This window comes from Pelodiscus sinensis, chromosome 1, assembly GCF_052426305.1.
Source record: "Pelodiscus sinensis isolate ZL-2025 chromosome 1, ASM5242630v1, whole genome shotgun sequence".
Lineage (NCBI taxonomy): Eukaryota > Metazoa > Chordata > Testudines > Trionychidae > Pelodiscus > Pelodiscus sinensis.
Window position 1 is genome coordinate 9,618,779 of NC_143052.1, and position 23,310 is coordinate 9,642,088.

Below are 23,310 nucleotides of genomic sequence, written 5' to 3' on the forward strand. Positions count from 1 at the left end.
GTCCTACACCTGCACTAAATTCCCCAACAATTATGTGGGTGACACCAGACAATCACTATACTCTTGAATGAAATGGAATGAGATACAAGATAAAGACACCCATCGCCTCTGGGTGAATACTTTTCACAAAGCAATCACACAGTATCTGACCCTCACCCTCAAACAAAACTTGCACACTTTCAAAAATAAGCCTGGGAGTTTAAAATCACAACTGCTCAATACTAAAAATCATGGTCTAAATGAAGATCCCGGATGTATAGTTTATTACAACAATCTATAGCCCACTAACCTCCCTTCTTTGACTAACAGTGTTAACAGGCCATATCACCTTGAATGGTCTCTTAGTATTAATAGTTAGCATAAATTCTAAGTACAGTAAAACTCTGATGGTCCGGCATCTGATGGTCCGGCACCATCAGGAACCCGGAAGTGCTCCAGCCAGCTGGACCGTTGGAGCTGCTCTGCCCCCAGCTTCCCCAATTCAGCTTCTGCTAAAATTGACCAAAAAGCACTTCTAAAGTCAAGTAGAATTTCAGTATCTGAATTCTGAATCTTAATGCAAGCAATACTCGAACACAAGTATTACATTTAGAAAACTTGTCATGCTTCTGTAACAGATGACACATTTAAAGATACTAGTAATATGAATATTGGGGGGAACATACCTCTTTTTCTGTATCCCTAGATATACAGGTCCACTGGTTTTCCTTCACACTGTATGCCCAGAAGTCAGCCAGATCCTGAGTCCCATCCCAGCCACCGAACAAATAAACAGTTTCTATAAAAATGGAAGAACATACGTGGATTTTTAAAAACACAAAGATAGTTAATTTGAATGCCTTGAAAAGGCAGGATCTTAAACATGCTTATGATCTACCGAGGATGAAAAGATGGAAATTGATTTATGCATACTAAGTAGATATGGAATGGATACTAATCTCAAGAAGTTTCCTTTCCAAATGAAATTCTCTCATTTGTCAATTGCAAAAGCAATAGTAAGGACACGGTTTATCTAATATTTAGGTTTTCAGAATGGCAGACACATCCCTCTTAGATATATAGCCATTTTTTAGGGTATTCTGATTAGGGATCTAAAAAGTCGTTAAAAGGTAACTGTGTAACCACCAAAAATCTACCAGCTACCAGCCACCAGCCAGCAGCCCCGCTTCCAAGGCAGAAGCTTGGTTGCCACAGCAAAGCCACCTCCCCAGGAGGTGTAAAATCAATTCATTTAACACTGAGGTAATTAAGAGTTCAAAGAGTGCTCTGAGATTTAATAAGTGAGGAGACCCACGCAAAGTCAGAAAAATTCATAACTTCAAGTTACAGAAGTTCCAAGCCCATTCCTGCAGAGCTTACTACCCCTCAAGAGTTAAATGTCAGAGTTAGAGACATATTTAAGCTATGACCCCATCAACCACTTAATGCCCAACACAATGGGCTCCCACAGGTGTCCCAGCCAGTAATGCTCAGACATAACTGAACGAAGCTTCTTGGTGTGAGAGGCAGACACACTCTGCGTAAAGGAGAACTGAAAAAGAACTCAGTGGGTCTGACAAGAAAAGGACTAAGAAGCATTTAGTGTACTGGCTTTAACTTTGAAGTTTCCCATCTTCTCAAAAGAAAATGGTTTTTAGTATCAAAAATCAATTAGTGAACTAGGAGTTCAAATTTGTTTCTCAAAATGTAAAAGTATTTCTAAATGAAGGACACCTTTCAAAATCCTTTAAGTCTTCACTTAAAGTACTTAATAAATTATGCAATAGTTTACTATAACAACTGTCTGCCAACTTTCCATCTAGTACCAATTAAACAGCACAGTTAAAAGTGAGATATAGAATTTAAACAGCTATTGACCCTTGTCTGCAATTGTGTTAGTGGGCACCACCATGAAAAGGTTATCCTGGTTCATTAACTTTAATTACCCTTCCTCTTGGGCTCAGGGCTCTCAGTGTTCCCTGCAAAGAGCAAGTCCCTTTGTGCACATAAATTCTCACAGTTCACAAAACCCACATTACCACAACAGCTTCATTGATAGCTGAAGAAAATAAAAGATTTGGCACAGACCACATATCCTATTGGGTCCCTGCCAAAACATCATGCCTGCCTATGAAAGCTTTGTTGCCCCAGTACAAGTTTAATAGCAAACCTGAATAAATCTAATACAAGTTAGATCTTTTTATCTACCTTAAAAAGCTGGTAAAATGAAATAATCTTGTAAGTGTTCAAAAGGAGTGAAATATCATGAAGTAAATGCCAACAGTAAGCATCTCGGTGCTTACAAGTGGCAATGAAGAGAGAAATGTACACAATGTCAAATTTACTTTTAATCTTACTGCTTAACTACATTTCAGCTCAGTGATAAAAGCTTCATCATCGCCCAGTCCAGCATGACTAAGATTCCTTTCCTTTCTACTGATTCTCTAGCAGACGTAGAAAATAAAACCCAACATTTTATTCTTTATTATATTGGCAGCACATTTTTTGTACTGTAACTTATGACAGGATTTTTTTTTTTTTTTTCAGAAGGACATGGGTGTTTCCAAACAAACTGGTCTACTGCCAAGAGACTCATGGTTACTTGATTTGTTTTTTAAATGGTTTCTTCTACTGTTTGCAACCATTCTTCCATGGCTTAAATAAAACATTTTCCTATCTTTCGCCACAAATCCAAAGTAACTCAATTTTGTGGCAACAGTTTTACTTTATAGCCTTCCTTTAGCTATATGCTCTTTTCCAACATCAGTCTGGGTACTTGTGACATCACCATAACATTGTGTTTGGCATTAAGTTATCAGCTTTCATTACACTCAAGTCTCTGCTGTACACTGCAAACCGGAGATAAATGCAGTAACAAAATACCATAGTATTTCCAATACCACAGTGTGTTAACAGTTGATAAATTATGATTATGCTGCATTGGCTGTTCAGAGCAAAGTATCTCTTTTCCTTAACCACACTCAAAAACTTATAGCTACTAGTGATAGAAATGTAGCTGTGTTAGTCTGGGGTAGCTGAAGCAAAATGCAGGACAATGTAGCACTTTAAAGACTAACAAGACGGTTTATTAGATGATGAGCTTTCGTGGTCCAGACCCACTTCCTCAGATCAAATACTGGAAGAAAATAGTCACAACCATATATACACCAAAGGATACAATTTTTAAAAAAATGAACACATATGAAAAGGACAAATCACATTTCAGAACAGGACACTTACCTTCCTTCCTTCCCCCCCCCCCCCCCCCGGATCCCCCTCCTGTTCTGAAATGTGATTTGTCCTTTTCATGTGTGTTCATTTTTTTTAATTGTATCCTTTGGTATATATGGTTGTGACTATTTTCTTCCACTATTTGATCTGAGGAAGTGGGTCTGGCCCACGAAAGCTCATCATCTAATAAACCATCTTGTTAGTCTTTAAAGTGCTACATTGTCCTGCATTTTGTTATAGCTACTAGGTCTATGATTGCAGTGAAAATGCAGGATACAAGTCTTATGCAGGAGGGCAAGTTTGATGAATGCATTTGGAGTAGTCTGATGGTGATACTGGCCCTCAGTCTTGGCTTAGGCAACATATACTTTTGGATACAGAGACTGGACTTTGAAACTTCCAGTTTACCTTGAGAAAACACAATACTGATATTAGTGGTATCCCCCATTTTACGTAAATGGAATAGCTGGTCTGTACAGGGACCACATGTTCCAATTGAGACCTCTTGGTAATCTAATCAATGTAACATTAAACAGCAACAAAAAATTTCTATTTGTCCTAAAAGTACAAAAAGGTAAAGTTTTGCATGCAGCCATTACAGGGAGACAATTCAATCTCAATAATTTGAAACAGAGGAACAGAAGAGAAAATAAAACTGATCCATTCCCAGTGGTGCTATTCTGATAATACAAACTAGCACATGGAATTAGAAGCGCAGGTAGTGGCAAACCTCATTTTAAATCAAGTCTTCAGATACAACTGAGACACAAGCAGGAAATGTGAATGGAGAGAGGACAGTGGCCCAGCATGTCAAGGTAATTATTTATATTGCAGTAGCACTACAAGAGTGCCATATCTAAAATGCCAAATAAGTATTTCTTAGAAGAAACTATATTCAAGAGCATTTCTAAATTTATACTACCAAAGAAAGCAGTTCCTAAGAGGCCTAAACTGCTCTCTCCCTCCCTTTCTTCCCTTATTCTCAATACAGCTGCTATCACCAACAACCGCCCCCTCCCCCACTTTCCCTAAGAGTGCAAGAAGCTGCCATACAATTATTACTTTGTCCAACACTGTCTCAATCTAGATACAGTTAACTTCCGATAATCCAGCACTTGTAGAACCCAGGGGTGCCGGATTATCAAATATGCTGGACTATCAGAAGGGGGGCTATGAGGGGTCTGGGGTGGAGGGAGGGGGGAGGATGCGCCCCTCGGGGCTGCAGGATCAACCTGTCAGCACCCCAGCTGCTCTGTCCCAGACTTCCCCAAGTCAGCTGCTGCTGAAACTGACCACCAGCTGTCTCAGGGATGTCCGAGGAAGAGCCGCTAGGGTGCTCAGCCACTGGTCAGTTTCAGCAGCAGCTGAATCGGGGAAGCCAGGGACAGAGCAGCTCCAATTGTCCAGCTGCCCAGAGCACTTCCGGGTTCCAGATGGTGCCAGACCATCAGGAGTGCCAGACCACTGGAGTTTTACTGTACTGACTACCAACTTCTCCCCAAACTGACTTTTTTTGGAAGAATATTTGGTATCCCCTCTCCCACCACCTGCTACACAAATAAATAAAAGTATCAGACCCATCTCCACAGAACTTATGCATTTTATGCTTTGAAGTAATTTTCATGTCACTATTACTCTACACAAAAGATTACAATCATTTGAAGTGTAAATCAAAGGTAATGTTAACTGGATCTCATACAAAGACGACTGCGTACAATTTACAAATATGCTTAAGTTGCTTAGAAATCTAAATCACACTGAATCAATGAGAAGTAGGCACTTCTGAAAATTTTACCACTTCAAGCTACACTGCATGTATTTAATAGCACTAGTACATTATGAAGTACAGCTCAAATTAAAATTCGTTGAGACTAATCAAAACAAAAACATTGTTATCCTTGCTCTTTCGTGACATTTGTCAATTGTTAACTCAAGAGAGTCATAACATGGCTACTCAGTTGAAATTAGCTATATTCTAATGTACTGAAGAGTATATCATTCGGTTCACTAATGTATACGATAATGACGTGATACTCCCTCCCAAAAAAGTCTGATTACAATTTTTTTTAAATATAGTAGGCTAATATAAGCTACCCAAGGTTAAAAAAAACCACTAGCAAACTGGGAGATTGTTTAGAATCATAGAATCCTAGGACTGGAAGGGACCTCACGAGGCCATCGAGTCCAGTCCCCTGCACTCATAGCAGGACAAAGCACAGTCCAGACTAGTGGTTGCCAAACTTTTCAGCATCATGCCCCCCTTTGATTTTTTTTTTGGGTGGGGGGGAGGACAGCAAAACTTGTTGAGCAAAACATGATCTGGACCATCCCTCATCTAAACTTGACAGATGTCATCTAACCTGCTTTTAAATATCCCTATTGATGGAGATTTCACAACCCCCCTAGGCAATTTTTTCCAGTGTTTAACCACCTTGACAGTTAGGAAGTTTCTCCCTTGCTGCAGTTAAAGCTCATTGCTTCTTGTGCTATCATCAGAGGCCAAGGAGAACAATTTTTCCTCCCCCCTCCTTGTAACACCCTTTTAGATACTTGAAAACTGCTATCGTGTCCCCTCTCAGTCTTCTCTTTTCTACACTAAACAAGCCCAATTCTTTTAGTCTTCCCTCATAGCTCATGTTTTCTAGACTTTTAATCATTTTTGTTGCTCCTCTGGAACTTCTCCAATTTCTCCACATCTTTCTTGAAATGTGGCGCCCAGAACTGGACACAACACTACACATTTAGCCACATTTTGTTCAATAATGGAACCAAATGATATGCAAACAGTGCCTCTCCCAATACCTTTGAGGATACCTTGTGCTTCCTTTTCCCCTCTTATCTTATCAGTTTTCAAAGGTTTTGAGACACTTGAGTAAAGCAGAATTTTTTCTCCTCAACTTAAGTTTCTCTTCTACCTCCTCTATCCTTGCCCCCCAATACTGGTATCATCCTCCGCTACTTCTCCCATAATTCCTTTGTCTGAATCTGACTCTCAGCATTGCCCTTTTATACTGCTGCCTTGACTCCACCTCTGCTGAAAGCTTTAATTAGGCCTTCATGTATTGTCAGCTGACTATTGCAACTCCTTTTCCCTTCCCACTCTGTAGCTACCTAATAGTGTAAAGATGCTTGCCTTCTCCCATATAAAATTGTGGATTTTCAAGACGGCTTGGCTTCGTTCCCATCAAAAGCAGTAGGAGGTGGTATCCATTTTCAAAGAGGGCAGTTTAGGGGCATTCCATGAAGGAAACTGTTTATCTGCTTCACCACAGAAGAGGAGCTTTCACTCATTACAACACTTGGGAAAAAGTTACCATTAATTCAAATGTACCCTATAAAGGAGATTTCAGTGAGCTATATCTATGTGATGTTTGACAGGTCTGTTTTATTTAGAATAGGAACAAAACAAATGACACAGGCAAGTCCAATTTAAACAGGAAATATATTTAATTTTAACTTCTAAACTAGTTCATGAATTTACTTATAAATTATCAGAACACTCATTCTGTACTCAAGAAGCAAATAGAAAATGCTGTAATTTGGGGCAACAATAAAACATATGCTTCCTATATAAAATGTTTAACTGCCCACTTTAAAAGCAAAATCACAACTCAGCCATAGCTATTAGACTGAAAGGAATGTACTGAATTCCAGTCAAAGACAGGATGTCATTCCTTAAAACTTATATTTGGCATCCTGTGACTAAGTCACAGAATATTTTTTTTTTAAATGCTGCTGCTATGCTGCACCTGCCTTTCATTTCCTCAATAAAAGGCCTGACAAAAGCCTGATTAAGGTCATTTAGGTAAAAGGTACCAAAGGCAGAGGTCAGAATCCTCAGAAAAATGCATCACGAGAACCAGACTTACTTGCAGCTCAGTTCAGCTGGGAATGCAGCACTGAAATCCAAGCTAGGAACGTTAGATAGCGAATAGCCATGTAATCACACAAAGTATTGTCAGTTAGACTATTCTATAGTCCCCAGAGGCAGGGCCGGCAGGCAGTGCACTTCTGGTCCCACTCCCAGGGAGGCTCCTGCCACCCCATGCTGCTGCTTCTGTATCAAAAACTTTATTAAAAACCAGCTTCCTGCGCAGACTGGCTCCCACCTGCTGTTGCCTCTGATACACAGGTAGCAGCACAGAGCGGCAGCAGCTTCTGTCCACAGGGGCTCAAGTGCCACACTGAGCAGCCTCAGTCTGATGCGAGCCTGGACCCGCCATGGAACAGAGGTGGCTCTGCAGCAACCTCCCCTGTCCACTCACCCAATGCTGCCTCTGGCAGCAGCACAGAAGAAGGGAGAAGGGTGGCGGCTCCATGGAGCTGGCACATGGGGAGAGCTGGCTTAAAAGTCGGCTCCTCCCACATGAGCAACTACAAGCCTCGCGCTGCTGCCTTAGAGAGGCAGGGGCACGGGAGAAGGGCAAGCAGCTCGCATGAGCTGGTATGTGCTGGGAGCTGGCTTGAAAGTGCTTGTGTCAGCTCCCACCTGCTCCCCTCACCAGGCAACAGCGCTGGGGTGGAGGGGGAGGCAGGCAGCTCTGCGGATATGGTGGTTGGGGAGAGCCAGGTTTTGACCTGGCTCCCCAAAGGTACCAGCTCCCATGATACAGAGGCAGCAAGGTGTGAGTGTGAGAGAGAGAGAGACAGACAGACACAGACACACACAGACAGAGTGCTTATACACTGACATCCCTAATCAAAGCCTGAGCACTCTGGGTATTTTGCCAAAACCTACGTAAGTTAGGAGGTACAGGCAGTCCCCAGGTTACATGGATCCGACTTACATCAGATCCCTACTTACAAACGGGGTGAGGCAACCCCGCACTAGCTGCTTCCCCCCAGCAGACCAGGGAGAGGCAAAGCTAGCACCGCCCCCCTCCCGCCCCCCAGCAGACCAGGGAGACGCGGAGCGGCTTCTCAGCAGACACCTCAGCTTGAGATTAAAGGACTGAGGGAAGTGAGGTGTGGCAGAATAAAACTGAGCTCTGGAGAAATGTTTGGCTAGAGTTTCCCCTATAATATGTACCAGTTCCGGCTTCCATACAAATTCAACTTAAGAACAAACCTACAGTCCCTATCTTGTACGTAACCCGGGGACTGCCTGTACTGTAGTTCTGTTACTGAACTAGGCCATGCACTTACCTCTACTGTCCAGGGGTGTTGACTAGGGATGTTAAGAGGCAAGTAACTGACTAATTGTGTAATCGATACAATGTGTGTCAAACTACACAATTAGTCGATGAAGGGAAGGTGCTCTGTCTTGGCTCACGCCGGTCCAGGAGCTATACCTGCTGCAGCTCTGCAGTTTAAATGTAGTAGGAGGCTGGCTTATACAACATGTAAACTGCAGAGCCCAATCGGCACGAGCTCTTACTACATTTAAAATGCAGAGCCACAGCTGTCTCAGATTGGCATGATCTGGGTCCAAGCCAAGCTTGCTCAATCCCAGCTCATGCTGGAACCAGCAGCCCCGGTCCTCAGGGGTTCCAGCGGGGATCTGGGATGCCCTGGGGACAGGGACTGCTGCCAGAGCTGCCTTTGCCTGTGGCTAGCCTGGTAGAGAGAGCAGCAGGGTATGCAGGCAGCACCATGGAGATGGTACTAGGGAGAACTGGTTTTTAAGGTAGCTCCTGTTCCCTGCTGTATCTAAGGCAGCAGGGGGTGGGGGAGAGCAAGTAGTAGACTCAACTATCCAGGCATCAGGGAATTGGGGTTTATTCCTGACACTAACTTGCTGTGAGGCATGGAGCAAGCCACTTTATCATCGATAAAAACTCAAGTAGGGTAAAGGTTATGAAAATAGTGCCAGTCTTTGAAAGACACTTGGATCCCGTGATGAAAAGTACTAAGTACAAGTTATTATCCCCTCATTCCCAGGTATTCTATTCCTTTTTCCATTAACATTAGGGATGCTTGAGGCTACCCAGAGAGACTAGCTTCAGTTTGTAAAATACATCCCAAAGCCCTGCCTACCCCAATCTTCACAGATTCGATACATGGGCCCAAGCACAAAAGGAATCTTGAGCAGCCAGTAGTAGAAGCAGGAGGTTCTGTAACAGGAACAATATCAGGAAGCTTCCTGACCTCTCATGAGCCAATTTTTGTATTTCTATATGATCTAAAAGCACACACACTTTACATGTCTTGAAGCAAAACTGAATACAGCCTCCCAAGAAACCTGTAGGGAATCTTTTCCCCAAAGCTGCAATAATGATCCAAAATTAACGTCTGTCACTAAAAAGGCAGAAAGCTTGGAGATGGGGCTGAAATTGACAAAAAGAATGCAAGGAAGTCCAGTTCTCCCAGAACGCAAAGTACATGAGTCTGATTTAGTTACTCGCTAAAAAGTTTAAGAAACTTGAAAACTAGTCCCATTTCACCGCCTTATTAAATATCAGAATCATCGCCTAGGTCAATGCCTGAATTAGTCAAATTGCTCTGAGTAAGGATCATACATTTCACGTCAAAATGCATATAACCCTCTTATTTGTATCTGCATCACTCCTGCGGCTTTGAAATAAGCACTCACTCTTGTAACAACTATAGTCTATAGCCACTAGAGTGCGCTTCACAGCTTTCCTTTCCTATGGAAGTGCTTCTCAACAAATTTCTAATACTGCAAGTTTATCTTTTTTCGCAGACTCTTCTACTTCTACAGGAGAATGTTTGCCAGCCTCATACAAATGGAGTAATTCCTCTCTGCAGCAATAATTATATATTGGGTGACCAAGGTCTAGAAGTTTATAAGATCAGGAAAGCATAATACAAATTCTGTTCCCTTTCTCATGCACTTCAACTTACTACTGCCTTCAACTCCCTATCTATAAACCCACAACCAATACAGCCACCCTCAACTCCCCAAATTTTCAAGAACAATTCCACATCTCTCTTTGAGACTCAAAGGGCATCACGCTACTGCTGGGGACACAATTTGCAGCTTGCATGGACGTACCCATAGTAGCTTTTTTCTAGTTAGCTTGCTAAAAGTAGTGAGGACACAGCAGGCAACACAAGTGAATACTTCCCCAGAGGGAGAATCAGGCTTGTTCGGCCCATACTTCTATAGTTAGCTAGCTTAAAGCTAGTTTACGCAGGCCTACCCAAGCTGCAAATGGCACTCCGAGCTGCAGCACAGATGTACCCAAAGGCTTGGTACTCTTCCCTTTCTCCCTGCTAATACAATGCAATATATGCGACTTATAGGTAACCATATGGGTTAGATGGGGGAAAGGGTAAGAAACCATGTTTATTAGGATTATTTAAATCTGGAGTTGATGGCAACATGAAGTCTGCTGACTGGTAACAGCAAGGTTAACCAGCAACTGAAGAGACTGATATGTAATAAAAAAAATATACCATCAGGATATGATCAAAACCCTGATCATCCTACTTGTATTCCCCTTTCCTCTCCTCTTTGACAGGGATACTTTCTTTGGGGAAGAGACTGTACCACTCTGGTGTGTTTATATAGAACCTAACACTTTCTCCAAAGTAGCTAGAGGGTAGGGATTTGTATATTTATTACAATCAGACACAGTGAAAATTAGAAACCCTCAGAGTTCAAGGAACAGTATAAATAAGTAGTAATTATAGACCCAAAAACTACTACAATGCATCATTGGAATTCTCAGCCAGTCTTAATGGAATCCTTGAACTAGTATTATCCAGAAACATGTGCCAAACACAATCAAAACCAGTCTAAAGTGCATAAGTTTGTTTTTAACAGAAATATTTTGGCTATATAATTGCCAATGAAATTCAGAGAAACAGAACAAACAGGGACCAAATTAGAGAGAAAGCACCAAGTAAAATTTACAACAACTCTGAGCCACTGGTGCAGAGTAAAGATCTAAAAAAAGGCTCATAGGTAGGGAGAGAACAATATTATTTACCAGTCTGTACAACTTGAGAAGTAAGCCCAAACATTTGCTTGACTTTGTGCATATGGCATGAGGATGACTGAACTTCACAGCTCAAAAAAAGAAATGTTTATTGTTGTAAAGTATTCAAGATGAAAACCAAGATTTGAGATGGAACCACACGACATATTACACACTGTAAATTTAATCTTGACTTTTCATCCATTTAACCTTCTGTTTTTAATTTGTGTTTTGTAGCAAGCTAAGTTTCATGTTCTTGCATTGAGACTGGTATTCGCAACCTCACTTCTTTACTCCTGGGGAATTCTTCATCACTGTGCATGCACAGAATTCATATCCCACACAGAAAAAGGACTTCTGAAGGAAAGGGAAGTTGCAGGAGCACATACACCTTCCCAGAAGCATAGACAGGTCAGTTAGGGTGCACGGAGCAGCCAAACCACAGGTGGGGAGGGGCTGGGCTTTTCTGAGAGAGAAAAAAAGTTTTGGAGGGATAGCCATGTTAGTCTAACTGACACTTAAACAATGAATAGTCCTGCAGCTCCTTAGAGCAGTGGTCTCCAACCTTTTTACACCCAAGATCACTTTTCAAATCTCAGAACAAGCGAAGATCTACCGCCCCGCCCCTTCCTTGAAGCCCCGCCCTCTATTCTCCTCCTGTTCATCACTTGCTATCCCCAGCCCTTACTTACACACTCTGATAAACAGTTTATTTTTAAATTATGCGATACATACAATTAAAATCACGTATTTATAGTTATGAAATAAATGGTCTGTTTTTTATTCATGCTATTTAAATCTAAAATGAAGCATTTATAATTATACATTTTGTGGGGACGGAGTACTGTGGCTAGGAGCAGGGGAGAGGGAGCAGGGTGCTGGGAGGGCAGAAAACAGGATTCTGCAGCTGGGGACAGAGTGCCAGTGGGGACAGAGTTCGGGGAGTGGGGAGAGCATTCTGTAGTTGAGGACAGGGGAGTGGGATGCCAGTGGAGGCAGAGAGTCCCCTGCATCTTCCTCCTCCCAGCATTCTCCCCCACCCCCCGGAAACCAGCACGTGCCTTCCCAGGGGGCCAACCCCCCCACCCGCGCAGGGAAGCCCCACGTGCGCCAGCCCCGGGGCCAACCCCCCCCGTGCAGGAAAGCCTCGCACGCGCGCCTGCCCAGAGGGCCGACCTCCCCCCCCCCCCCCCACCCGCGCAGGGAAGCCCCACGTGCGCGCCTGCCCGGAGAGCCGACCCCCCCCCACCAGCACAGGGAAGCCCCCTGGGGCCAAGCCCCCCCGCACAGGGAAGCCCCGCGGGCGCGCACGCCTGCCCCAGGGCCAACCCCCCCCTCCCCCTGTGCAGGAAAGCCTCGCACGCGCACCTGCCCAGAGGGCCATACCCCCCCCCCACCCACGCAGGGAAGCCCCGCGAGCACGCCTGCCCCAGGGCCAAACCCTCCCCCTTCAGGAAAGCCTCGCATGCGCGCCTGTCCAGGGGCCAACTCTCCCCCCCCCCCCCTCCACACAGGGAAGCCCCGCGCGCACTCACCTGCCCCGGGGCCAACCCCCTGCCGCCTTCCCATGCAGGAAAGCCTCGAGCGTGCGCCTGCCCAGGGAGCCGACCCCCCTACCCACGCCGGGAAGCCCCGCAGGCGCTTGTCCCGGCGCCAACCACCTCCCTGCGCTGGGAAGCCCCGGGGCCAAACCCCAGTGCGCCGGAAGCCGACGCTACCTTCGTCTTCTCTGGAGGTAAGTAGTGGGGCTTCTGGGGGGTGGGAGGGAAATGGGGGGGCTTACAGGACGCCTTGCGAGCGACTGGTCAAGGCCTCGAGATCGACCAGTAGCTCGTGAGCGACCAGTTGGTGACCATGGCCTTAGAGACTAACAAAAAATGTAGATGGTGCCATGAGCTTTCATGGGCACAACCCACTTCAGATGAATCACAACCACTTCTTCAGGTGAGAGACCAACCCTCTCATTTGCTATAGGCATGCTTGTTGTGAAAGGAAAGTTTCAGGGGCTACATCTACACTGGCCCCTTTTCCGAAAGGGGCATGCTAATTTCACAGGTCGTAATAGGGAAATCCGCAGGGGATTTAAATATCCCCCGCGGCATTTAAATAAAAATGTCCGCCGCTTTTTTCCGGCTTTTAGAAAAGCCGGAAAAGAGCGTCTACACTGGCCCCGATCCTCCGGAAAAAAGCCCTTTTCCGGAGGATCTCTTATTCCTACTTTGAAGTAGGAATAAGCTTTGAAGTAGGAATAAGAGACCCTCCGGAAAAGGGCTCTTTTCTGGAGAATCGGGGCCAGTGTAGACACTCTTTTCCGGCTTTTCTAAAAGCCGGAAAAAAGCGGTGGACATTTTTATTTAAATGGGGGGGATATTTAAATCCCCCGCGGATTTCCCTATTACGACCTGTGAAATTAGCATGCCCCTTTCGGAAAAGGGGCCAGTGTAGACGTAGCCAGGGTGTTTAAGGAGCTAGGCATGGGGCAGGCTCTGATTGTAGCAGTCTGCTTGCTTAGAGGATTGTCGTCTTTGTGAATTTCCCCAGGAGTTTAACACAGGTATAAAAGTTTTAAGGCTCCTTCACATTGTCAGAGTGGTGGAAAGGACAATATGACCTTTTAAAGGTTTATGGTGCTCTAGTATTAGAACTGGTCTAAATTTTTGGACTGAAAGTTTATCGCAATGTGCTCCATGAACTGACTGCTTCTGACCTTTCTGGAGATGGTCAGTCGCTCATATAAATGGTGAGTTAGATTCTGAAGACCTCACTTGTTCTTCAGTTGCCTATGATGTAACACTGAGCATACAGCTGCACATATTTGTTGACTAACAACAATGACTAAAAAGCAAAACCCAGCTACATTACTATTAGGCAAGAGGGTTTGGTGATTTTTTCCAGTGCTCCTCAGGCCCCTTCTCCATCCATTGTACTGTAGATTAATTAAGTTACCTAAACAATTGAAACCGGCATGATTATACGGTGTTATTTTGACAAAAAATATGCAGAATTAAAAAGTTGTGCACAGAATTTAATTTTTTGGTGCCGAACTCTCCCATGAGTAAAGATTTTAGAAAAGTGGGCTAGAGCCCTGAGCAGAAACAAAATTTGTATCTGCAAAAATGAGTAGATATCTACAGCCACAGATGCGGATGCCCATTGAGATGAAGCAGATATCCAGAGATGCACAGAGCTTTGAAGTATGGCCCACAATACACATTTTAAAAAATTACTGGTTTATTTTTAAGATCCCAGCCAACCCCCTCTCAGGAAAAAGCCCTAGCTCTTAATCACAAGGCTCCTGGGTTATCAATGTGCATTAGAGACCAGCAATACTTGGGCAGCACAGGCTGAGACTCCTTCCAGACTTCCCTACCTGCTGACGGTAGTGGGGAAAGATTGGGGGCATCCTCCCGCAACCCAAACATCAGATCATCTATGGAAGAAGTCACTCCTGCATCACCAAAACAAGCAGACTGAAATCTAGACAAGTGAAGTAGGGTTGCATTGAGGGAAAGCAGCATGACTGAGTCTAGACACAATAAGAGCAGAGTTTTAGCTCAATGACAATAGGAAAAATATGAGTACACAAAGGAAGAAACATATTTGCATATTTATAGCTGAACTGGTATCAACTGAACATAACTAAGTCCCAAAAGAAAAAATGACAAGAACTTTTTTCTTAAAGACTAAATGACCATTCACCTGTCTGTACATCAATGACCATCTGATGGCCTCCTCTCATTCCTGGTCTGCTGTCCTCTCCATCACCTTGATAAAAACAAAGGAAAGATTTTCTATTTTACACGGTTAAAAAAATAACTTGTATGGCATCAATACAGTTAAGTGGAAGCAACACAATTTAAATAGCCCACAGTTCTTCAAACTTTCAAAACATACACGGCAATTATCTAGAGAACGCAATGTTTTTTATTCAAGATAGAAAAAATTAATCTTGGTTATTGCCCAATTGCTTTGAGTCTCTTCCAGAGAAAAGTCATTGACATATGTAAACCAGCGAATACAATGATCTCTCCCTACAGAAGGAGTCTTACAAGAAGAGAATTGAATCCCAGGATGTGAAAATATATCTTGACGTCCATACAAACTGTTGAGCTTGAATCAACCTTAGCAAACCCGAGCACCGGGAACAGAGTTACTTCAGCTCCCAATATGATAAACAGTTTCAGAAGATAAGTCAGCTACACAGGCCCAACCCCCCCCTTTAAATGTTACTCCACCACCCTAGAAAAGCCAAACTTGTAGTAACTTTTGGTTTAAAGCTAGTGTTTTGTGAAGAGTTCCTTACTGAACTGTACATTCACTAAATTTTATTACCTGAAGATAAATGCACTGTGCCATAGTGAAAAGTAAGAGAATCAGCTGCACATATAAAAAGCAAAACTGAGCTGCCCTATAACCTTCTTTTTATCACCTTTCATTCACTGTAGGCACAAAGTACAATAGTGTCAATTACTAAGGCATGGTTAATTTTAAGAAGTGTTTCCATTTAAACTCTTACTTACCTTTGGTACTTTTAGGGATAATCTGACCCCAACGTGGTTTGTATTCCTGCTGACTGATGTATTGATTAAACAAGCCATCTGCAAACACAAAAAACACAACTTATTGCTGCACATAATGTTTGCCATTATTAGTTGTAGCAGAAAATTCAGATTAAAATATGCTCTCACTCAAACCGAACTGCTACTCTAGAGCTTCCTTCAAACAAATGTCATATGCATGTCAGTTACTAATAACATTTTTATAAAGCGTACCTTGATTTGAATTTTGGCAAAATAAAGAGCAAACATTAGCCACTCAATCAAGAATCAACCTAGCCCAATGTCCACATCATGACAGTTATCCATAAATTGCTACTGTAATGTTTTAATTAAGGATAGGAACCTATTTCCATTAAGCAAGAAGAGAGGAAGTTGCAAGTGCTTATAAATCCAGCCATTTTAGCTCATGTTGAGCTGAAACTGGGTCAGAAGGTATCTTCAGAGCTTCATCTAAACAAGGTAAAAACAGACTGTTTAAATGCTGAGAAAAACCAGGAATTGGCTCAAGACAACAACAACAAAAAAAAAAAAAAAGTAAATTAGTCTTAAATCCCATCTCTCTCCAGTTTACCTGAGGGCTTTTTCGAGGGGGAGGGAGGAGGTGAGTGCATGAGAGTACACAACACACAAAAAGGAAACCAGGTTTTTGAGGATCCTGATTAAAAAGATATGTGCAGGGTTAGACATACAGGCAGTCCCCGACTTACGCGGATCCGACTTATGTCGGATCCGCAGTTACGAACGCGGCTTTTCTTACACCGGAGGACACGGACTGCGGGACCTTGCGGTCCCGCCGCCCGTGTACTCCGGGGCAAGAAAAGCTGCTCCGTGTCTCCCTGGTCTGCAGACCAGGAAGACGCGGAGCAAACCCGCAGAGGGGCTCGGGCAGCCAGGCAGCCCAGGCGCCCCTGGGCTGCCTTGCAGCCCCAGCCCCTCCGCGGCTTTGCAAAGCCGCGGGGGAAGCCGGCGGCGGGACAGCCCCGCAGCCCCAGCCCCTCCGTGGCTTTGTAAAGCTGCGGAGCACGCCCACAGGGGGACAACTCAAGCACGCCCGGGCTGTCCCACTGCGGGCATGCTCCAAGGCTTTGCTCCCCGTCTCCCTGATCTGACCAGCAGACCAGGGAGATGGGGAGCAAAGCCTCGGAGCACGCCAGCAGTGGGACAGCACGACGTGCCTGGACTCTCCCGCTGCCCATGTGCTCTGCGGCTTTGCTCAGTGTCTCCCAGGTCAGCAGACCAGGGAGACGCAGCAAAGCCGTGGAGGACTTGGGTATCCCCACTCCCGTCTCCCTGGTCTGCTAGGGGGGAGGGTGCAGCTAGTGCCCCCCTCCCAGCAGACCAGGCTTTTCTTGCCTACACCTGGGGTAGAGCAGCTGGGGGCTGCCGGGTTGGTTCCGCAGCGCTGCTCCCGACCAACCCAGCAGCACCCCAGCTGCTCTGCCCCAGGCGTCCCCAAGTCAGCCGCTGCTAAAACTGACCAGCGGCTGACTACAGGAAGCCCGAGTTGCTCTGCCCCAGGCTTCCTGGAATCAGCCGCTGATCAGTTTCAGCAGCAGCTGACTTGGGGACGCCTGGGGTTCTTAAGTTGAATCTGTATGTAAGTCAGAACTGGCGTCCAGATTCAGCCGCGGTTGAAACTGATCAGTTTCAGCAGCAGCTGACGCCAGTTCCGACTTACATACAGATTCAACTTAAGAACAAACCTACAGTCCCTATCTTGTACGTAACCCGGGGACTGCCTGTATATACGATCCCTGAACCACAAAAGGCAGTTTACAGAGCTAAACAAAAAACATGGCACCCACTTGTTCACTCCCTATTTCTTTTTTAGTGTAGAGACCACCCATTCTATGCTTGTGAACCCCACATGAAGGGAAAATAATACTTTCCCCCGATTTTTAATTCTTGGAGCTTGAAGAATTAAAGAATAGCAAAATAATCTATTAAATAAGAATTAAAGAATAACAAAATAATATTTGCTATTCCCCATTCAGGAGCCCAGGTATTTGGGGGTATGGCAGGGACTTTAAAAGTTAACAACTTAACATGTCCACTTCCTAAGAGTACACATGCAAATTCAGAAGTATGTTACTTGCCAAGATGCCTCTAGGTGGAAAAGTTAAAATTAAAATTGTGTAAGCTCTTAACTATGTGTAGTAAATGATCAACTCTTTCCATGGCATTTTAATTTTTTTCTGGTCTTAATTTGTCAAGACTGAGATCCAAGTTTAATTAAGACTTAATTCTTAAAGACAATGAGTGCTTCCTGAAGAGGCTGATGTTCTAAAGTCTGGTCTCCTCAAAACACAACACAGCATTTGCAAACTCAAACAAGAGTTACACTGGTTAATTCTAATTCTAAAACTTTCAAAACATTTCAGGCTTTTTGATCCTCCCCCCAAGATATGTGCACAATATATGTTGCGTTACTTGACGGTAGTAAAAAATTCCATATTAACAGAATCAGGTAGATTTTACTCATCACAGAACAAGAAGAAGAAAAAAGTCAATCTTTTACAGAACATTAGGGTGGCATGGTCTTCAGGTAAGGAACTAAAACAGTAGCATCAATCCCTTTGGCAGTGGACAGATAACTGGACAAAGAGCAAGTGGATGAATTGCATCATGTGACCTGAAAAGGGTGGTTTGACCTCTTTCATACTCAACCCCCGTTCCCCGTCTGGGGCTGCACTTGTCAAGACTACACTTCTCTCCCCTACTGCGAGCCTTCAGCTTCTTTTAAGAATGCTTCTTTTCTTCCATGGGACACTGGTTTGGAAATAATCCAACTCTCTTCCCAGAAATGTTTCTTTCAGCTGGGAGCAGTTCCACATTCTCTACTTGCACTATAAATCAGCAGAGGCTTGTTTTGGAAGCTGGAACACTCTGTAGTGGTTTGGCACACAGATAGACGTGGGCCTATGTGGATCTCCTACTGGGAGCCTATTCTAGTGTCTTACTAGTGGTTCTTATCAGGTAATTTTAGCCAATAAAACATGTCGGAAGAAAGAGACAAAGCACTGCACAGTCCCTGTGGAGGATCAGATCTAGGCCAGATTAGGTTTTTATCAGCTGTTTCCAGTGAAATAGTTTAAAACAACATTTTCAACTCTAGTACAGAAATCATTCTACAAATGCTTACTAGTTTAAAAGGGGGGGAAGAAAAACAGTTTCCAGAGCCCACAAGACCTTTCACATGGGTCAATGTTCAAGTTTACTCTCCAATTATGTCCAAAAAGGGCAAGTCATAAAATACTGGATCTGGAAGGGGCCTTGGGAGGTCAAGTCCAGTCCCCTACCCTCATGGCAGGACCAAGCACTGACTAGATCATCCCTGACTAGTGTCTATCCTGCTCTTAAGGATCTCCAGTGATGAAGATTCCACAACCTCCCTAGGCAATTTATTCCAGTGCTTAAACACCCTGACAGGAAGTTTTTCCTAATGCCCAACCTAAATCTCCCTTGCTGCAATTTAAGCCCATTGCTTCTTTTTCTGTCCTCAGAAGCCAAGGAGGACAATTTTTCTCCCTCCTCCTCGTGACATCCTTTCAGAAACTTCAGTCAATAGATGCTATATAGCAGTGTGTCTCAACCTTTTTATAAAGTAGCCAGAGCAAAGCCTCAGAAGCGCGGGAACCCGCCCGCTGCTGCCGCTTCAGTTGCGGTGCCTGTGGTCTGCTGGGGACGGTCCCCAGCAGACCACAGGCACTGGGACTGAAGCGGCAGCAGCGGGGGGGTCCCCGCGCCTCTGAGGCTTTGCCAGAGCAAAGCCTCAGAGGCGTGGCACCCTGCTGCCACTGCGGCTCTGCTCCCCGTGTCCCTGGTCTGCTGGGGGGGGGGGCGCGGCTAGTGTGCCCCCCCCCCCCCCCCCCCACAGCAGACCAGGCTTTTGTTTTGGACCCTGGAGCAGAGCAGCTGGGGCGCTGCCGACTGGTCCTGCAGCGCCGCTCTGGGCACTACTGGACCAACCCGGCAGCACCCCAGCTGCTCTGCCCCAGGTCCTGATTCAGCCCCCCCCCCCAGGTACCTACAGTTTTCAGACATTTTTTTTTGTTAACATTGCAACGTATTTGTTCAAACAACTTAATCATAGCTGGGCGGGCGATGCAATTTTTGGGTGTAAAAACTACAAAAAAACCCACTGTAAAACTTACACAAAAGTTCAGTTCTCTCCAAATCTCCTCCTAAGGGTACTCATACCACTGGTTGAGAAACACTGATCTATAGTAACTCCATAACACCCATACCATGATGCATCTTACATATAGTAACAGCTGACTCCTAGAGATTACAGGCTCATCACAGATACACAATCTGCTAATATCGGAGCAAAGCAGTGTTTCCTGTAAACTGTGTGCTTGTGCGGCCACAATGCCACCCAGCTGATCAGCAGAGTGCCCACAGCCAGGTTTTTTGATGGTGCACATCTGCACATGCCTTGGTGCACGTAAAACACTTATTCTACACATGGATGGAAAAAGATCAGAAGGAACATTGGAGCAGAGGTTCTCAAATTGTGGTCCGCAAGCTACATTCAGGTGATCCACAGATAGTTCCCATAGGTGCATGCCTGGGTGTCTGCACACAAGAAAATGAAAGGTAGCCAACCTAATTAGCAGGGCTAAGCAGGTATGGCTCTACTAATTAAGTGCCTGGATCCTGGAGAAGACACACATGCAAGAGGAGGGCACAGCCTTGGACAGAAATACAGAGTAGGTGAGAGGGGGCAGTGGAGTGAGAAGAGGGAGAAAGGCAGAATGTGTCATGTGCAGGGCCTCTGCCGGCCAGAAAAGGAGTACATCCTTCAGCTCCAGGGCTGCTGCTGTGGAGATTGTCGTCTTTCCCAGCCCCTGCTCTGAGGCAGGGAAGAGAAGCCCAAACCCCTCACCTCTTCCCCAGTTACTGTGTGCTTTTATTTGTAGAACAAAAAAGTTAATAGTAATTAAGGGTTTTTACACACACACACACACACACACACACACACACACACACACACACCACTTTTACCCAAGTGTTTTACAATAGTAAGCTGAGAGTACAAACATTTGGAAAGATCATTAAATGGTCTACCAAGACCCGCAGCAATGGCAGTCCGTAAAGAAGGTCCATAAAGACCTTTTGAGAACCACTGTATTAGAGACTCTATTTTGTTAGCCAATTGAAGATCATGCAGCAAAAGATTTTATAGAATCACCAAATGAAGGGAGTATGCATGCTTTAGCATTACCCCTCAAAACTGCAGTTTGTCTGGAACTTCCAGGGAGATTCAACCATTCTCTCTTATGTAACCTCAGAACTTTGAGCACGGTCAACAAATATGACAATACTTTTGGCTAGCAACTCAGCAGATGATTTGTCAACAAATGATCAGACATCAGATACGGACATGAAAACAGCAAGATGAAGCACCTCCTTGAAAAAAAAAAGTGCAACTAGAACACTAACAGTAGCTTGCAAACAGAAATCTAATCTGTATGTATGTTTTGAAATAGTTTTACGCAGTTCCATTAAGTAATTTTGATTCTGCATTTGCAGTTCAAGAATATTAACCAACCTACATTCTGACAGACAAGCCTATCTGGAAGATAGAGGAATAAATCAAAATGTGAGATATTTGAACGTCTAAAAACCAACTGAGAATTAGGGAATCTTACTTTTCAGAGGAAGTCATCCACCTGCCAGAGTTTTAACATACCCATTTTCTGGGCATAATGCACTTGAGGAAATCCTAAACATCTATGGGAAAAGTGTGATTGTATACCAAAAAGTTTTCAAAAGAAATTATCAAGTGAGATAGGGTGTGAGGTATTAGCGATGAAAAAAAAAAATTACTTCTTCCATTAATATTCATTCTCATCGATGCAGACCCATTCTCTCCATCTAATACTATGGCGACAGCCTGCAAAAGGTATGGCACATTACATTTTTTAAAAACCTGTCATTACAAATATTACCATCCTACCCTTAACACAGTTTGCCCTACACTAACTGCAGGACATCCCTGCTAAAGAAAAATTGAGTGATGAAATGAAACTGTGGATCTTGAGGTTCATGGTAACATGAGGTCAAAGATTCATATGCCCATGTTGAGGCTATTTAATGGCCAGGAGAGTTCAGAGTCTCTGCAGACCTTCAAGTTAACCAGGCATTTATGTAAGTATTTCTCTTTAAATGTACATTTGCACATCATTATAAGTACAGGCAGTCCCCGGGTTACGTACAAGATAGGGACTGTAGGTTTGTTCTTCAGTTGAATTTGTATGTAAGTCGGAACTGGTACATATTGTAGCGGAAACTCTAGCCAAACATTTTTTTTAGTTTTGGATAGCATAGGGAAAGGTTAACTCCCCTCTAATGTTTGTTTTGCTGTCTGTTCCCCTGTTCAGAAGATTTCACATCTATTTCTGTCCCTGTGACAAACTCAGGACTAAAGGAGTAACTCATCAAATACCAAACAGCTCTGCACCATGCTTTGAGCTAATAGCTTTATTTCCACACACCACCCAGGGTTCTAGGAGGAGGGTCCTTTTTTTGCTAACACAATGAGGCCAGCACTTTGTTTGTTTTGGTGGAGTCTTTGTTTGCCCAGGGAGCCCAGCATGTATAGGGGGAGGAGGGGCGGAGAGGCTGCTTTTGTCTGCTGTTCGGCAGCCTGTTGCTCAGGGGAGGGGGCAGCCTGTTGCTGGCAGGGGGGAGGGGGGAGGCGTGCAGGATGCGAGGCCGCGGGGGGGGGGGGGAGCGGGAGTGGGGAGGCACTTTTCCTCTGCCCGGCAGCTCTGCGGGACCCCAGTCGGAGCCGGCCCGAGGAGGAGGAGGATCCTAGGACCCAGGTGAGCGAGCCCCGGGAATGCTGCTGCGCATGTGCGGGAGTTGCCTCACCCCGTTCGTATCTAGGGATCCGACGTAAGTCGGATCCACGTAAGTCGGGGACTGCCTGTATACACAATATTACACTGACCAAACAAAAGTGATTTGAAGACCTATTTTCAGGAATGACAAAACACCAAGCTCTGCAGATGAAGAAATTATTGTAGAATCTTCAAAACTTTTGTGAAACCTGAGAACTTGAGAAGTGAGGTTCATAAAAAGCCATTTCAAACACAGGAGACAGCATGAGAATGTAAAAGAGCAGAGTGAGCAGCTGGTGGTTAAGAGTCCAGAATAAAACACGATAGACCAGAATGAAGGTGTCAGGCCTTGTAGGCCAATGAGAAGGGTAGTCCAGTGGTTCAGGGAACTAGCCTGGAAGTCTGGGTACAATTGCCCGCTCCACCACAGAGTTCCTGTGTGACCTCAGGCAAGTCACTTAATGTTTGTGCTTCAGGATAATAGTTCCCTATCTCACAAGAATGTTGAGAGTGTAGCTACACACAGTTAATGGGGATACACAAAAAAGGAAAGCTAGATGGAAAGGAAGGTGAAAAGTGTGATTAAGAAGCCACAACCTAATGTGAACACCAGGGGAAACCAGCAAAGGATTTTGGGGGTAACATGCTCAAAACAACAGAATGGGAAGCAGTACAGGATAAGGGAGCAATGCTATTTGAGAATACTAGTAAGTCTTCAGTTAACAGGGAGCTTCAGTTATTATATAATAGTTATACTGTAAATGTATTGAAATCAGATTTAGAATACCTCAATCAGTGACAGAATGTAGC

General features: G+C 44.4%; 1 protein-coding gene across 2 annotated transcripts in view; it reads right to left on the reverse strand.

Annotated features, from left to right (window-relative positions):
• The window catches only part of MKLN1 (muskelin 1), a 168,894-nt gene that overhangs the window by 78,518 nt on the left and 67,066 nt on the right, over positions 1-23,310 (reverse strand). The window contains exons 7-10 of one of the 2 annotated variants that reach the window (XM_075925720.2): positions 15,614-15,691; positions 14,793-14,858; positions 14,464-14,619; positions 666-778 (exon numbers count right to left, since the gene is read on the reverse strand). In XM_075925720.2, coding sequence (XP_075781835.2) covers positions 666-778; positions 14,464-14,619; positions 14,793-14,858; positions 15,614-15,691 — 413 coding nt within the window. The remainder of the gene's footprint in view (positions 1-665; positions 779-14,463; positions 14,620-14,792; positions 14,859-15,613; positions 15,692-23,310) is intronic. The other variant, XM_075925725.2, reaches the window with a different exon arrangement.